The sequence below is a fragment of the Pithys albifrons genome, chromosome 1, assembly GCF_047495875.1.
Source record: "Pithys albifrons albifrons isolate INPA30051 chromosome 1, PitAlb_v1, whole genome shotgun sequence".
In the NCBI taxonomy this organism is placed as follows: Eukaryota; Metazoa; Chordata; class Aves; order Passeriformes; family Thamnophilidae; genus Pithys; species Pithys albifrons.
Window position 1 is genome coordinate 73,170,264 of NC_092458.1, and position 18,116 is coordinate 73,188,379.

The 18,116-nt window shown below is 34.1% G+C and overlaps 1 protein-coding gene across 1 annotated transcript in view; it reads right to left on the reverse strand.

Annotated features, from left to right (window-relative positions):
* Positions 1-18,116, reverse strand: part of DYNC2H1 (dynein cytoplasmic 2 heavy chain 1) — a 158,351-nt gene that overhangs the window by 82,987 nt on the left and 57,248 nt on the right. Inside the window, exons 56-68 of the mRNA XM_071555104.1 lie at positions 17,982-18,095; positions 16,428-16,588; positions 16,153-16,276; positions 15,414-15,535; positions 14,423-14,509; positions 12,970-13,096; positions 11,132-11,273; positions 10,481-10,590; positions 8,010-8,108; positions 6,690-6,813; positions 3,347-3,510; positions 1,955-2,074; positions 234-368 (exon numbers count right to left, since the gene is read on the reverse strand). Of these exons, the coding sequence (XP_071411205.1) occupies positions 234-368; positions 1,955-2,074; positions 3,347-3,510; positions 6,690-6,813; positions 8,010-8,108; positions 10,481-10,590; positions 11,132-11,273; positions 12,970-13,096; positions 14,423-14,509; positions 15,414-15,535; positions 16,153-16,276; positions 16,428-16,588; positions 17,982-18,095 (1,629 nt within the window). The remainder of the gene's footprint in view (positions 1-233; positions 369-1,954; positions 2,075-3,346; positions 3,511-6,689; positions 6,814-8,009; positions 8,109-10,480; positions 10,591-11,131; positions 11,274-12,969; positions 13,097-14,422; positions 14,510-15,413; positions 15,536-16,152; positions 16,277-16,427; positions 16,589-17,981; positions 18,096-18,116) is intronic.

Below are 18,116 nucleotides of genomic sequence, written 5' to 3' on the forward strand. Positions count from 1 at the left end.
TCCTTTAATTCAAACTGGCAGACTTTATAGTGTGTAGCTGCTCAGCATGCATAAAACAAAGCAATTTAATTACTGAAAATACTCTCTGTACTTGCATATCCCAAATACAATTTACACAAAAAAATTAATATTCTACTCATACTCCCGGGGAAGGTTGTATCTCCTCTACACAGAAGATGGCTATTTTTAGTAGGGGAAAAAAACAGTAATAGAAGATTAAAATATTCTTCTACCTTATCAAGGGAAGTCTGAAGTCTGTGTGATTCAGCCAGTGATTCTTGGATGAGTGCACTACTTGCTTTAGTTTGATTCAAAGATTCTATCAGATCCTTATTTTCTAGTATATTGCCTTGTGATGTGGCAAGTGTCTGGAAAAAAAAAGTGATTTATGTTACATTGAAAAAAACAACCCAGTCCTGTAAAGCAACCACTTTGGAAGCTGTCCATCTTTCTGACCTGTACATATTTCTGAATTATTCAACGCATTTCAAGAGTACTAGAAAACAGATGGTTACTCCAAAAACTGAGATGTTTTAAAGAAGCATGGAAAATAAAACTCAAGAACATATTCCAAAAATCCAGACTGCCAGGTTTGGAAACATAAGTCATCAGCATGCTTTTGAGAACTATTTCTGTGATCAGTCTTAGGCACTAAAATCCCCACGGTAAATACAAATCAGGGTGTTTTTTTCTTTTGTTTAACTTCCAATTTAACTTGAAGCTGGCTACTTGTAACCATATCCTGTACCCATCACTCATAAAGTTCTTTCAAAAACATTCCAATATCCCTATACTATCTAGTTCTCATTTTCAACTATGATGAACATTCACACTACAACAATTTCAGTTTTATTATTAGAGATCACTTCAAAATTCTTGAGATTGCTTTACATTTTCCCTGCGTTCTCCTGTGTAATGATTTCACTTCTAAAAAGTGGGGAAAGCTTGAATGATACACTGATACTGAAGGATTTCTAGTAACCTTCAGTAAATATACTTCAATACATTTTTAAGTGAGACAGCAACAGAAAATTGGCTGCTTCTCCATCAAGTTAATTCTGAACAACCACCTGTAGGACAGCATTCAAGGAATCCACTTTTGTTACGAATAATCACACTGTGAGTTATGAGATCACCATAGCACCTATGTCTTTACTCCAAGGCTTTCAGAAGAAAACCAGTACAGTACTTAGATGGAATGGTAACACTGCTTTAAGATTAACTTGAATTTAGCTAGACCACGTTGAGTAGTGACTTCTTGGTTGACAAAGTCCATGTAGCACCTGACAGTTTCCACTGAGCTTTAGGTTTCTTTTTGGGAGGCCAGAGAGTATTCTGATTCCATAATAAAAAGGTGAATTGAAAATTGAGAATATTAATTTTAAATGCATGATAGGAAAATGTTAACTGTAAAGACTATTACAGTTCATTGATAATAATAAACAGTTGTGGAGGTTTAAAATTTTAAATGTCTCCCTCAACAATCTTTCCATTTTGTACTGGGATTTTTTTTTCCTTTCACTACACAGGATCATTTCTCAACTTGAGAAAGTATCACTGAACACAATTCAAAAGCTTAAAAATTTGGCTTTTTTGAAAACTCATAATTCAAAAAGAAATAGTATAAATTTTAATATAGTTTTCTCTTTTTTAATGCATTAAAATTAATTACATTTCTAGTCCATCTAAATCAGCCTAAATCTAGCCCACCAGTTTATAAATTTAACTTTGAAAATGCTTAATGCATTGAAACATTACAGTTTCATAACAGATGTACATATTTTATTTACTCTACTCTCCCAACAGGCCCAGGCAAATAAGGCTTTTATTTTCTGTAATCAAAAATCCTGAGGGCTCACTATTCCAACACTTCCACCATCTTCATAAAAAGACATAAAAATATGAACACTATCTTATTGGTCTAACAGATATAAAAGAGGTAAATTTATTTTACCTCCAAAAGAGAATCCTCGAGCTTAGCTAACTGTATCTTCTTATCTTCTTCCTGTTGTAACAATTTTGTCTTCTGCTCTTCCAAATCGGGCTTTTCATGCTGCATTGTTAAAGCCAAAAGCTAAAAACAAAGGCTATTACTCAGTATGATAAAAAACACTCTAATATTTATAAATACATACTCATTAGTTATATAGCATAATATATACTCATTAATCATATAGCAGTATGGACTCTATGTTTTTGAAAGTAGACTTCTGAGGGTTTACTCAGTTGCAGCAGTCATAGAATAGCTTTCAATCTGTGCAGACATCCACAATATCCTGCAATGATAACCGGATAACCCAGGAATTACTGTGAACCATGCCCTGTATATAACAGCAGATGCAAGCCAGGTGAGATACTAAAGGACATCTCAAGAGGCTCTGGATCACTTCATTGAGGACACCCATTCACAACATTTATGCTTAGACCTAAACCTTTGCACCTCAATCTGAATTACATGTGTGTTTAAAGAATTGGTAGTCTTCATTTCTGCACTAACTGTTATCATATAAAAAAAGAAGTAGGTGACAGAGGAAAGCACAAACTGGAAAGAACGGCAGCAAATTTCTTCCAATCAAACCTCTCTCCTGCTAACAAAGACAGAAAACAAAGTTGGGTTTTTTTCTGTATTACCACTTGAAGATGGTCAATTTTCATGGTTACACTGTAGGATGCCAATTCCCTACCTCCAGTGGAAGGAGGAAATCAATATGGATATCTGTGCTTCACATTTTGAATTGTATCTTACTTATCAACATCTTACCTACATCCCCATTCTAAGGCTCATTAGTATTGAAAAATTTGTTTAACACCAAACAAAGAAGGGTTTTTCTTCTCTTAATTTACCACTTTTTTTTTTCCTTCCAATTGTACAATACATTTTGCTTCCTTAACTTCCTTGAGAAAATCTCAAAAGCTACTAGCATTTTGGAGGAAGTAAAATATACAGTATTTTGGTTTCACTACATGTTTCCTGTAGACAAAGAATCTTGATGATACTAATTAGAACACTACAGAGCTGTAACAGAAATATTTCCATGGTACCATAAATGTATCTTGAACAGACAGCAGAGATTTAGCAATTAAGTTGTTGTAACTGAAGTCAATGAGACCATTTTCATTTTCTCTGTTGGACTCACTACTTGGTTCCAAAGTGCATGAAAAACAAGATTTTAAGATTTAAACTTAGTTTTAGCTTTGATTTTTACTATTTATTTGAGCTAGAAAATACCTCCATAACCATTCACTAACACAAACGGCACTGTAGGGTTTCTTCCAGACGCTGGATGCAGCTGATGCAGCTATGCATGTGCACTATACATAAACTGTTTTTCTTCTAAATGCCTACCTGTCCTCTTAGACCACTTGCTGTTGTGGTAAAGTTTACTTCTGTAACAATAGAAGAAGCATCAGGTGGAATGAAGGGATTTGGGTTCCTTGTTGATAGAAAAAGACGGAACTCTTCATTATAATCTATCATTTTTTCACCTATTTGAACAGCATAACGAGGTCCTGCAAAAAAAAAAAAATCAACAGGTGGTATACTGATTGGAATAAGCAAAAATTATCTGAAAATAATGGCATTTGTGTAATACTTTATGACCAACAGATGTAAATATATTTTATAAAATTTATTTATAAATTGTTTGAAAGAAATGGAAATTTAAGAAATTCAAGGAACATATCCTAACCTGCATTGTTAGAGAATAAAGCAGTAACATAGCACCAGTGTAGGAAAGCTACACAGTGAGAATATTTAATATACCTGAGTGGTTTAATTACCCTTACCCATAACGCAAAGACTAAATGGCTAAAACGCACTTGAAACAAAAATAATACTAATGAATCCTTGAAATCTTCAAACCATGAATAGGAGACAAAACACTCGAGAAGATGCACTAGAGAATCCCACTTATGTGTAAAAAGCCTGACATAATTTATACATATTCACTTGCACTTCCACATCTGTATACCACTCTACCAAAACATGCTAGCCATAATTATATATTTCCTAACTAAGATGGTCCAACATTTTCTGAATGTGATCCAAAACTATTAGATTTCATCTCCAGATCTCTTACATGTATTTGTAGAGATGTATCTCTTACATGTATATTGCTGTAAAATCATAATTCTATTAAAATGTTACTTTCTATAATAAGTGTTCTTATAGAGCAAGTCTATGAAACTAAAGATGTTGGAATATGTAGACATTGGATTATTAAAAACTGATGTTACGTTTTCAATCTGTTTATAGTCCTAGTATTTCTCAATATGCCTGTCACAGAATAAAACTGCATGTATGGTCCTGCACCACACCCCTTCCAATGCAGGTTTCCATTCTAGCAGGGTTAGAAAAGAATAGACTCAAACCACCACATGATCAGAGTAAGATTTTTGCCTCCTGATAGTGAAAAAGAAATGAGAACAGAATTATAAGATGAAAAGCTAACAAGTGAAAATTCCCATGCCAGAAAAATTTTCAAGATGGCAAGGTGCTTCTCTATTTTTAGCACTGAGTGCAGATCAGAAATATAAATCTCTTGCTAAAACACTGGTAGAGATGAAAATCACATACCAATTTTGCTTCTATGCCAAGGATCAGAATAAATTTTAGGACTATGTTGCAAAAGTGTCAAACAGAAAATGGAAGCTGCACAAAGACTAATTTATCGCAGTATATATATTCCCATTTGTCTTAATGTTTCATTCCAACTAATGAAGAGATGCACAGTCATCGCAAGCAAAATAATGCAGACAGGCCTCTACCCTGACATTTTGAAAAAGAGGAACGTGTACTTGCAGGTAAAGTGATGGAAAATATTCAAATAGTGACCCGTTCTCCTTTTCAAGTAACAGATTCCTAGTTTGGACCTGCACAGACCTATCACTGACATAGCTCATTAACAAGCAAAAGAGGATGTGTGAGTATTATAACTAATTTCCCTGAATAAACTAGTATATTTGAATTTAATGTGCTTCCTCTACAGTTCTGCAGACATATTAAACTCCCAGTTTCATTCCTTGAGTAAAATCAATTAAGATGCCTGCGACACTGTATCTGTGTTTTCCAAAATTCAACAGAAACTGATGGGGAAAGAAAACATTTGTAATGATGTTCTACCAAACCACCTACAGATCCCTGAAGTCATCACTTTGGTGGTGCTCTTTTACTGAGAAAAAATACCAAGTACATCTGTAATGGAAGAATGATTTAAAGTAACTCTTTTCACTAAATAGATCTTTTTGATATTGGAAATAAATGTATAAGAATTCTGTGACATTTGTATTTATTTTTAGCATGCACTTATATTTAAAGAATTACTGCTACCTCATGCATTATTAGATCTCAATGGTTGATGAAATAACAGCAGAAAAGTCTTTAGCTATTTTCAGTAGTCAGAATTCATACTGTAAATTACATGCATAGGCTGTAGCACATGCTAAGGAATTACAACTTGAGGCAGAAATATAATTAAAAACGATAACATAAATCTATTTTAATTACAGCAATTTAGAAAGTATTTAAAACGCATATTGCTGTATTTTTAATCTACCTATTTCTTTTGATATAATTTCAAAATAAGTAACATAATTCAACATAATTCATGCTGAGATACTTCTATGATTACTATTTATTTTTGCTAAACTTTCAACACAATTTTTCATATCCGCCTTCATTAAAGCAACTAAATCCAAAGCAGTTATATATAGAGTTGTATATTATCTGTCCAAAGGACAGATACTGCAAAACATAAATGTTGGGGGTTTTTTGTTTTCATTGCATTAGTTAGGGACACCTTTCACCATTTGCTCATCTCTGTGGTCCTCCCCATTCATAAGACACATAAGGCCAGACCTCTGTGCCTCCCTTAGTTTCAGACAGTTCAAAGAGAAACAACACTAACATTCTGAAAGTCTGATTTCTAACTTCACAACCAGTTGTGTAACTTCTGGTCTGCTTAAGGACCAAGTTTCCAAGTAAAACTATGCATTTGATATTATCACTAGATGTTGCAGGCGAGGACTACTGCCAATGGATCGAGCATTCCAAACCTAAGGACTTTATTACTGAACAGACTATTGTTTAATCTTTTACATTTACAGTTTGAGAAACATTTAAAGATTTTAATGTTAATTCATATTCTTTGTATTTCCCCAGTTACAAGAAGTTCCAGAACTTTCCTAATTTTTCCCTATGGCTTCCCTTCTCTGTTCTATTGGTTTGCATTTAGTGCATTGCACCATTTTCCCCTATATGGTTATGCCAACTCCTTTATTTCCATGCTCTACCCATATCCTATAAAAGTTGTCCTCCATGCTAATAAATTGCCATTTGCCACAAACCCTTGAGTGAGCCGGGTCCTTTCCTTCTTGTGAACCACAGCTAGAAATTAATTTGAAATTTAAATTCTGAAGGCTTGAAAAAACCACTTTATTCTTTAAATAAATAAAATTCTTTAAATCTCTATACTCCAAATACATTTCAGTATTTTTCCACTTATTAAACAACAACATATTGCTAACATATTTTATGAACTGAAATGTTAGTCACAGGTTAATCCTAAAGAGCAAAACAGAATACATAATACTCATGTTTTCAGAAAAATCAAGTTTTACACATAGATATACAAATAGATCTAAACTAAAAAAGCTCTGAGCAAGTGTTTGTGAAGATGTTGGTCATTTACCTTGAGCAATAAGATCTTTTCTTAGCAATGGGTAAAGTACAGGCTCCACTCCATCCATTTCCTGTATAATAAGTGTTTTCCCAAACCTCACTGCCAGCTCAAGAGCAGTTAGGAAGTTGGTATCCTGGGAAAATAAAAATAAATTCCTTGGATTCATGTTTTTTTGAAAAACATAAACATTTCAGAATGAGCAAAAGGCATTATACCAAATAGTCCAAACCAAAAAATCAGTAGTGTAGCTGAAAAATTCTATTATAGGCTTGATAGGATATTTCAGGGTTTAGCCACAAGTGTTTAGTTTAAATAAATTTGATCTACTCAGATACTGACATACACAAAACCTATTTAATATGCTTAGATCTTCAGGAGCTTTATTAGAAGACAGCAGGTCTACCATCCTTTCTGTCAGGTGCGCATGGAAGCCTTGGCCAGTTAACGCATCTCAAATGTCTGTATGTAGCTATATCTCAAAAGTGAATCAAGATCTAAAGACAGGATTCACATTGGTTTTAAGAGGTCTAAATGCAGTCTTTTGCTGTAGGTGTTTAAACATTCCCCTGGTTTTTAAGAATCCATTAGTCAACGGAGATCCTAGACAATGCAGACAACAGAGCCTTAAAAGGTAATCAGGCTAATCTCCTAAGAGGAGAAACAATCAATTACCCAAAGATATGTTATCTCCTACCATCAGAGAGTATCTACAAGGCCTACACAGAGCCAGCAGGGTTCTGTGCAAGATGTACATTCTGTTGAAGCAGTAACTTGAGGCCAGGTGGGGTTCAATAAGGGACTTCTGAACAGAATTAGATGCTTGTCTATGTGTGTACACCTCACCACCCATGTAAATAGTTATACGTGGACAATTAATTTCAGCACCTTAATCTCAAACTGAAATCAAACTTACTCTTTCCAATGTAGATAATACAACACAAAAATCATAAGGAGTAAGTGTACACATATTCCTGAAATCCAGTGAAGTGCCAAGAAAACAAAAGACCTGTTGGTTTACAAATCTTTTATTATCTCCCTCTCAGTAGGAAGTATGATATTCTTGGAGAGGGTAGCACAAAGAGGCAAACTTGTAGAAGTAATACCAGATGTTGACCTTCTAATTTTCAGTACTCTGATCAACACCTTGAGTAAACAAATTTTCATGAAAGAATCACTGTAACCTAGAACTCTGAGAAATTATATGCTTTATAGAATACAACCTCATTTTCGATGATTGCTATCACATGCCTTTAAAAACTGCTCTCTAAAGTATGGAATAGAGAAAGTTCAAGAAGAACAGAATTGCAAGACCAAGAGTAAATACTGCACCTGTTGGTTAATAACTTCCAAACGTGATTCCTTCAAATGTGTCTTCAACCATTCAGTAGCCCGGAAAGAAGGGTCTATCAAAAATGGGCAGATTTTACTCTAGGGTAAAAAAAAATACATATATATTTACTAAAATCTATTTTGTTTAAGAATTAAGTTGAATGAAGTCCCCTATGCCCCAAACCAACAGTATAAATATTTTAAAATCTTTTTTCATTAACAAACCGTTTAGAGAAATAGTAACAGAGTAGGAATTTTATATCTTTTATTCGTAAAAAAAAAAAAAAAAGAGCGCCCAATCCAGAATTCTCAGGTGTTTGTCCTGCTGAAGTTAGGCAGTTTTTCACCTTCTGGGACCCTTTATTCAATGAGTATAATCTACAGCTTTTTATTCGCAATGGCTTTTAAACTTAGAAAAAGAGGTATTAGTTTTCCTTTTCCTCTAGTGGACAAAAGTACAATACTTTCAATGAATTTTAGAAATACTCACGAATACAAGTATTTGCTGGCGTAAAGCTACAATGAACTCTCTCCAATACATCCGTATCACTCTTGTGCTGAGGATCACACAACTGGATAGAGGATTCCAGTGCTGAAGGATCACCTCCCTTGACCTGCTGCCAATACTTTGCTTAAAGCTGCCCAGGACACCATTGGCCTTCTTGGCAAGGGCCTATTCCTGGCTCATGAACAACCTAGTGTCCACCAGGACCCCAAGGTCCTTTTCTGCAAATCTGCTTTGCAGTTGGGTGTTGGTACAGGGGGCTGTTATCCCCCAGGGGCAGGACTGTTCAACTCTCCTTGCTGAACTTCACGAGGTTCCTGCCAGCCCATTTCTGCACCCCATCAAGGACCTCTGGGCAGCTGTTTGACCCTCTGGTGTATCATAGAATACACCAATCATAGAATGGCTTGGGTTGGAAAGTCCGTTAAATATCATCTCGTTCCAATCCCCCTGCCATGGGCATGCCACCCACTAGAACAGGTTGCCCTGGGCCCCATCCAACCTGTCCTTGAGCACTTCCAGGAATTTGGGCATCCACAGCTTCTCTGAGCAACCTGTTCCAGTGCCTCACTACTCTCTGAGTAAAGCAGATGTAACAGCTAATTTAAATCTCTCCTCTGTTAGTTTATAACCATTCCCAGTTGTCCTATCATTATCTGCCCATGTAAAGACTTGTTCTCCCTCTTTTTTAGAAGTTCCCTTTAAGTATTGAAAGGTCACAATGAGGTCTTTCCAGTCTTCTCTTCTTCAGGCTGAACAACCCCAGCTGTCAGCCTGTCTTTATAGCAGAGGTGCTCCAGCCCTCTGATTATCTTGGTGTATCTGCCATGTCTCCCAGTTTTGTGTCAGCAAACTTGCTGGAGGTTTAAACAGGTATTTTCAAAAATTCACTGGTTCAGTCTGATAGAAAAACACTTAAAAGCTGTGGGGCTTTTTTCAGATTGAGTTCCAGTATTCCAAACTGAGTAACTACAAAGATCTCAAACTGAAAGACAGAGAAATATGGACAATATTCAATCATCAAAAGATGACGAGCACGAAAGCTTGAGAATTGTCCTGTAGATCACATTGGTAAAATACTATGTCCAATTACAGCTTTATAAGGATGCTGAAAAATCTGCACACAAAGAAAATTATTTGAGCCAAGGGAGCACCTGACAAAGCTCTTCACACACTGTGACATTTTTAAGAACTCAATCTGTTCATCTAAGGAAGAAAATGAAAATAAGATTTTATTACAGCATGTAAGTAGTTTTAAGGGTACAAGACCATATTTATTGAAAAGCATCTTAATCAAACTGAGAAAGGATCAACTGCTGAACCATGATAAGACAAGATAAATTTAAATTGAAGAAAAGGTTACAACTGATTTATGAGGATCATCAATCATCTAAGCAAATCACCTGTCGTACATGCAGATTCTCCTCATGCTATTAAATACTTACTTGCAGGCAGATCTAACAAAGTACTACAATATCATGTACATATTTGTAGAATATTATATATTATATATCTATATATAACTCTTTTGTAAAACTGTATCTATTCCCACTTTTTTTCTCAAGTACTGTTAGCTACATATATATAGGTTTTAAAAGGTATCTGCATATTGCCTTTTCCTGTTCCTGAGAAAAAAGTATTAGAGATTACATGTCAAAGTAAACACACAAAGAACATAATCTTCCACTGATTGTATCAATGTTAAATACTATTCACACATTAAACCTAAATAGACTTATATGGAAGAAAACTAAAATCAAAACTGAAAACATGTATTTTCTTTAACTGCTTTTTCTTTTACTACACAATACCCAGTTCTTATAAGTATTTATTTCTCTGTGTGTCTTTTCTGTGATGCTAATAAATAACACAAATTAAATAGTTCAAAATTCCAGAAAGATGTCACGTTACTGAAATTTGTAAAAATTTAAATACTTCCAAGACAAGACAAAAAAAGCAAATTTACCTGCAAGATGACAAGAGCATTTTCTATTGAAAGGTCATCTGAAGGTAAACCTTCACTTTTCCAAACTAATTCCTCGCTTTCTGTGCATAGGAACCGCCGTAAATCGAACTCTGATAAATGAAAGAATGCAAGTTAGTGTCAGCATTTACAGTCTGCATAATTATAAAGCATTTACCACTCTGTATACAGTGGAGACTGTGTCAAACAGAGTGCAGATCTGTAGATTTCCCTTTAATCTATTATTTTATTGCCTGAACTTATTACTAATAACTAGCTGATGCCTGAAAAATATTTAATGGTGTCATTAACACAAAAATAAAAATAAGTACTGAAAAAGCAGATGCATTCAGAATGCACTGGCAAATTTACAACAGTTAATGTGAATACATTCATTTTTGTAAACTTTTCTTTCTAAGCAAGATCTATAAACAAAATTATTTCTAAGTATTTATAATCTTAATAATTTCATGGAATAAGCTTAAGAAATAATCTGCATACTGAAGTATTTATTGAGTAAGAAAACATCACCACTTTTCATTTGAGAACACAAAGACAATTGAGACTGTTCATTAGAACTCACTGGCATTTCTCACTTCCTCAATCAAGCTTATTTACTTACACACAGACACTGACAAACACACAAGAAATTACTTTCAAGGCCTGCTGATTTGGTCCATTCATCCAAGCTGGTTTTCCTCTGATCCTCAGGAGCAGCAGAAAGATAAGTAATAAATGCAGCTGCTAACTGAGCTCTTTTAGGCAACGCAGCCAGTTCATCTGCTATCTCTGACACCTTCAAAAGAAAGTACAGAATCATAGGTGTTTTGCAAACAAAAGCTACATTACTATGTCACATCAGTTATTAAAAATTCAGAATTAAATTTGCCTGTCATTGGGAATACAGTTGAGACAATCTCTGCTTGCACTTCAAGTATCTATACCTAGCTAGCCCACGGTGACACATATGTGAAAATACGAGAAAAATTACTTTCAGCTCTGGGTTAGGGCATGGACAGATATTTCTGAGAATGTAGCTGATAAAAATCTATGAATTTTATGAACAGTTCAACTGGGTAAATAGTATTACAGTAAGAAAAATAAGAAATACATAACTCTAGTCACAGTCAGGTAGTAAGCATGCCTTACAATACAGATATTAAAAACTATATGCAACTATTACTATTATTCATAGCACACTTACATGATAAAATACATTAATCATATATCTTTGAAAAATTTATCTGCACTACATAACCTCTGTTTAGAAATGTTCCAGTATTTTGAGAAAAAGAGTTTCAAAATTATATATGACTGTTATAATTGCTTTCAAATCACTGTCACATTTTTTTACTTTAATCAAACTGACATTAAAAAAACTCCAAACTGATACACAAACAAAAAATCCCTCAACTTTTCATTGCTTCCTCCCTACTTTAAAGGGAGACAAATACTGCCTTTCCCCTGTCCTCAATACGGGATACTTCCTGAGTAATCTATCTGTCAGTTTAGTCTGCAGCATACCATTAATAGATAGTTAGAACTTTGTAATGATGAGGCTAAGGTACCAGGATGAAAAACTGTGAGGAATTATTTTTAAAAGCATTTAAACTCTGGCGTTCAAATATATCCAATCCTTATTATAGCATATAAAATAGCTATAAAGCTACTTTCACAGGAAAATCTTTCTTTTTTTTTTCCATTATGGTGGTCAATCTACAAGAAGAAGAATGCTTAAGTTTGGCCCTTCAAAATGCACACATTTAATCCAGTTGTTTAGGCTTTTTTCAGTATCAGTGGAGAGACAGGACCATGTATCTCTGCATAGAGATTTTTTCCACTTTAAGATAACCACAAAAGCTAGGGAATGCTTTCTGGAGGTGACAGGTATTTTCAGCTTGTATATATCTTGAGCTTTTCCTGTTTGTTTCAGACTGAAGAAAGGCCTGTGTGTCTGTAGACTTTCCAGTTTCTCTCAAATATATCATCTAGGCAAATAAAATATGCTTATTTTCCCTACTTTAGAAGCAGAAAAGTTTCGAACATTGAAGTGAACACTTCAAAAGCAACACACATTGGGTAAATCTACATTTGCATTTCCAGCATAAAGGAGGTGTGTTTTAACACTGTAATTTTTTAATGGTTTCTAAAAATCTGTCCCTTTTGACCCTCAGCTTGGAGGGTCCAACTGCTGACATATTCAGTCATCATAACAATTACATTATTGTGATTGAAAACCATCACAGAGTATTGTATGTTCTGAATTAAATACTGGGGAATTTCTACATGTTCTGTATCAAGGTGATATAACTCTTGTGGTGAAGTAAAAAGAAATTTCAGAAGGAAGAAAAGCTCTAATTTCTAATGAGAAATCAAATAAATGTACACTGGGAGACATGCAGAGTAGCAATAACTCCCATTCTCCAAACAGTGCAAATATTCTATTTTCAAATGATCAGCTATAACATGGATTTATAAAAATTTTCACTCACCTGAATGCTCCATCTTTTGTGCTCCCTATCAAGTTGATTTATCAGTTCTTCTGCAGCTTTCAATGTTTTCTGAGCTTTACTTAATTCTGCCTCAAGTTTTGCTGCTTCTGTTGTTCTACTTTGGAACCTGTAAAACAAATTCTCTTTTTAATTGCTGTCATGAACTACTAAGCTTATGGCCAGTTACTTTCAAAGCAGTTTAGTGGACAGAATTTGTAATTAATTCCTCCATTATTGTTAATGAAGAACACAACTACAGTTCTTTTTTTATACCTTCTGCTTTGAACTGGCACATGAACTTGTTAGACTTTTAACTAACAAAATTAAGATAGATGCACAGGTGAGATGTGAAATACATTTGAAATAGACTATAATGTCTGAAAATCATTCCACCTTCTACTTAAACAGTCTGACTTGATTTTAGTGATTATGTAAAGTTTTGTTAGGCATCTAGTCAGGACAATAGCAGGCTCAATGCCATACTATACATTTGTAACTATTTGGTAAATTTAATCTTTGAAACTTTTAAAATAGAATATTGCTAATTTACATGGATGACTCCAGTTCAATGCACAGTATTCTGTTCTGTTAACTAATATGAAGTCAGAATGTGACCTAAAAATTGGGTATGGTTTAGGTATTATTTTGTAATGTTCAATATCTAATTAGTTTGATTAATATTTAAAATAATAAATGCATTTAATGCTTAAAGTAAAATGAAATTAATGCATTACCTGTTTGAAATAATATATTTAACTGCAATAGTACATAATTGATCTAAGAAATCACTGTATAGATGAATGACAAGAATTTTACCCTCTTTTTTCACAGACAACATACATTTAGTAATATGTACATACATCAAGTTGTAAATTATCTTCTATACTAAGTACATAATAAAAACAGCAAGATAAAAAAACTTGAATTAAACTGAATTTGCAAAAGTATAAAAGTTTACCAGAGCTATATTTATGCCACTGTGAGTCATGTACTTGATGAGATGCTAAGAAAAAAAAGAGACAACTAACCGTCAGAAAAGTAGGCCAGCCTAAAAGAAATAGAACTGCCTTTATTCAAGCTCTGATCAGTAGAAGTTTGGTATAGGCATGTTCTCAAAATTCTAAGGAGTTATTGCAGTCCTCTGTGATTTAGATGGTTAGAAACATAATTCTCACCTTTGACATCTACAATGGCTACAATAAAAGGCTACCAACACAGTCAGTAGTGAGAACAGGTACTTTTAAGGAGCATTTATTTCATCTGATCCATGAGAGGAACTGTATTCTAAAAGCATTTATCTCCACTGAGTGTACAGATATCCTAAGTGTCACTTATTGGAACATAAATATCTTGCAGAACAGAAAGCTGTATTTGATTAGATAAATTTCATTATTCATAATGTAAAATCATCAATGTTTTTATCTATATCTTGAAATAAACAAACTCAACTTACTTATCTTTCAGTTCCAATACTCTCTGACCAACAGAGTTCAGAAGATCCTCTAACTTTTTTTTTCTTTCTTCGGTTTTCTTGATATTACTACAAAAAAGGCAACATTTATTTTAAGAGTAGAACCCAAAGCAAAAAATAGAGAGTAAATATAACAGGAAAGCAATTTACATTGATAGTTTAGAGGCAGTTCTTTGTGGTTTATATTATAAAAATATTTTTTCACATGTAAAAGCTATGAGTACTTCTCATCACATTGCTTTAAAAATGGAAACCAAACACCCTACTCTTAAAGATCAGAAAAAATTACTCCGGTACAGAATTTTAAGACCTGGCAAAACAATCAGTACATATTCCTCAGATTATGGACACTCATAAGACTATGTCTGAAGAACTTTTTGATCCAAGGAGAACCTGATTACGCTTGGTACAGGACTGAAAAACAAGAACTACACATCACATAAAACAACATGGGTTTCACTGAGAGAATACACTGTAAATATATCTGTGATGCTGATTTTTCTCCCTGATGCTATTCAGTTAAGACAGGTAACCCATGGTTGTACAAAAGCATCCAAGGCATAGCTTCCAAGACAAAGAAAATATTGCACACTTACTATTTTTGTCTCAGCATGAAAATTTTAGTACCTATGAGGATGAGGTACAGTTTCTTGAATCTTTTGTTCTTAATAAACTTTAATTCACACAGAATCACAGAGGAGGTGGGGTTGGAAAGTACCTCTGAAGATCATCTAATCCAAACCCTCTGCTAAAGCAGGTTTACCCAGGGCAAGTTGCACAGGATCATGTCCAGACTTCATTTGAATATTGTCAGAGGAGAAGACTCCACAACCTTTCTGAGCAGCCTGTTCCAGTGCTTTGTTACCCTCTAAGTAAAGGTTTTCCTCATAATCAGATTCCTCCTTGGAGGCTTTAGTTACATTCACCACCAGTGGAATTAAAACCACCTATTTTGCAATGGTGTCTAACTTACTCTTCCAAGCCAGCCTTTTCTTTTTCCAAAGGCTGAATTCGTTCTAGGACATGGGAATACTGGATGTTGGCATTCACCCAAGCTGCTAATGGAGCAGCCGCAGCGCTGGCTCGTTTAGCATTCTGAAAAATTCAGGTTACAAGAAAGTCCTTGAAGTATAATGCAGAAAAGAGAAATACAGGATAAATAACTGCAACAGATTTACTAGTTACCAACTTAAATATGTCAATTAGCCAGCTCTTCTACTAAACTAGTCTTTTAAATTTTTACTAAGAGATTATATTGTAAGCCATCAATCTGTGTAAATAAGCATAATGGGTATCTTTCCAGTTTCAAAGCTTCATTGAAATTAACAAGTTTTAAATTAATTCATGATTTATTAGACTCTCACTGTTATAAGGAGGCTAGAAGCAGCCAGTTACAATCTCTTGTTCTGAGTTCTAATTTATACCAATGACAAAAAACCTCCAAGGACTTGATTCCATAATGGCTTTACAGCCCACAGCTCCTCACTCACCAACCAAATTCTCATGGTCAGAGGCAGCAATGCAACAGAGTCATCTCTGCTACACCTTTATCTCTTTATACTAACAAATTCTGCAAGCAGAATTCATCACTTTTTCTCTAATTCAAGTTCATTCTAAAAATTATGTTGGCAAATTAGACAATCACTTCTTTTTTATTCTTTTGGTCTTTTTTTGGACTTTTTTCCGTTTTATGTAATGCCATGAGGAATTACCTTTGGATCAAAAGATGCTCTGTTTTTAGAAAGAAGTTCTTCAACACTTTCTCGTATTTCTTTCGAAATATTACAGGCGTCAAAGGATTCTATGTCCTCCCTCACACTTCTTTTGGCCAAGAAACTGTAAAAATAATTAAATAAGTAAAGAAGAAACAAATATTAAAAAGTTTATTTCTGGAAACAAAATAATTCTAAACACACATTATTGCTGAATAAAATTGAAATCAGTTCATATTGAAAATTTAAGTTTATAGCTTGAACAAAATCCTCACCTCTTCATGCTCACCCATGATGTATCAAAAATCCCCATCAGCCGTAGAACTCCCTCTAGTATGTCTCTGATTATGTCAGGAGGCATCCGCAGTGATCGGATTTCTAACAAAGCCTCTGGCTTTATATTTCCAACAGCTAGTTTAGCTTCACTAACCAGTGGCTTAAAACATAAAAACACATTAAAAAGAGAGATTAGGATACAAGAAAATTAACATTTGACATTTCAGTTTTCATATAATTTGTTCTTCTTTTTAAATACTTTATTATATAACCAGCTATCACTGATGCATATTCATGTTTACAAGTTATTTAAAAATTGCTATGGGTTTACTAAGTGATAATAAATATATTTCCATATAAAACAGCATATTATAATTCCATTCAGCACTGTAATTCATAAACATTATATAGATATTAATATCAATCATGTTTGCTCTTTCATTGCTTAGAAGCTCATTGTGATATGGCTATCTTCTAATAATGATGCTAATTAGAATTTATAGGCATGACTGAGAATCTCTAGATAAACATACATAAAGTACAGGTCACATAAGCTTTCTATTTCCAGTAGCTAAGCAAATCCAGACAGCCTTTTTCCTTATCAACAAAGCAATAAAATGATAAGAAAACAGAAGAAAGTTAAATATTATAATTTAAAAATTGTGTACACCTTGCACTTCCTTCATATTTATCAAAGACCACAGAATCCCGGGGTTCTAATCGTGTAGTTTTATGTCACTTTCAATACAAGGATATAATTCTTTGGCACCTATGATACATAAAAGTTAAAAAAAAATGTTGCTGCAGTTTTCCCTTATGCTTTAGTATAAATTTATAATGAATGGGATGAAAAATAGAGACTAAAAGCAATGACTGAACACACATAACTCCAGAAAAACCTGATGCTTAACGAAGAATCACTGAATCATAGAATTCCAAGGTGGAAAGGACCCACAAGGATCCTCAAGTCCAATCTTTAACCCTGCACAGGACCATTCCCAAGAGTCACATCATGTGCCTGCTATGACCACTTCCATAGGGAGCCTGTTCCAGTGCCCAATCATCTGTAAGGTCTCTTGAACAAGGAGTTTGTTATAGTGCCATTAGAATATATAATTTTCAGAAATTAGTAGTAACTGGAAATTATCTCTCATTAAACTATCTCCATTCAACTGAGAGTACTAAGCCCTGTGGTATTGCCAGTTTGATCAAGGCAAAATAATGTAGTTGGTTGATATGAGTAACTGAAAAATATTCCATAAAATCAGCAGAACTCAGCTGGAGACCATAGAAGCAGACCAACTAGAGAAACAAAAGGAGGTAAGATTTGGCTTGAAAATCCATTCTGTAATTCGTATCAGATAAAACATAAAGGCCAAAATAATAACCTAAATTTGGCAAATAGAATACTGTATTCTAATGCATGAAAGCTTTTATATCAAAATAATTTAAGAATTGCAAGGATAAATTTTGTAAAATCACTGAGCACAGCAGGACTTGAGTAACTCAAATAAAATCAGACTGAAAATATTACTTTTCTTATCAGCTTTTACCTGAACCTCTTTTAGTTCATCTTCGATTTTAATTTTTCTTTCTTCTATTTCTGCAGCCTCTTCTGCTATTCGCTGTTTTATTTTTTCCATTTCTGCTTTTTGCTCACTAGCACTCTGTTAAACATAGAATACCTT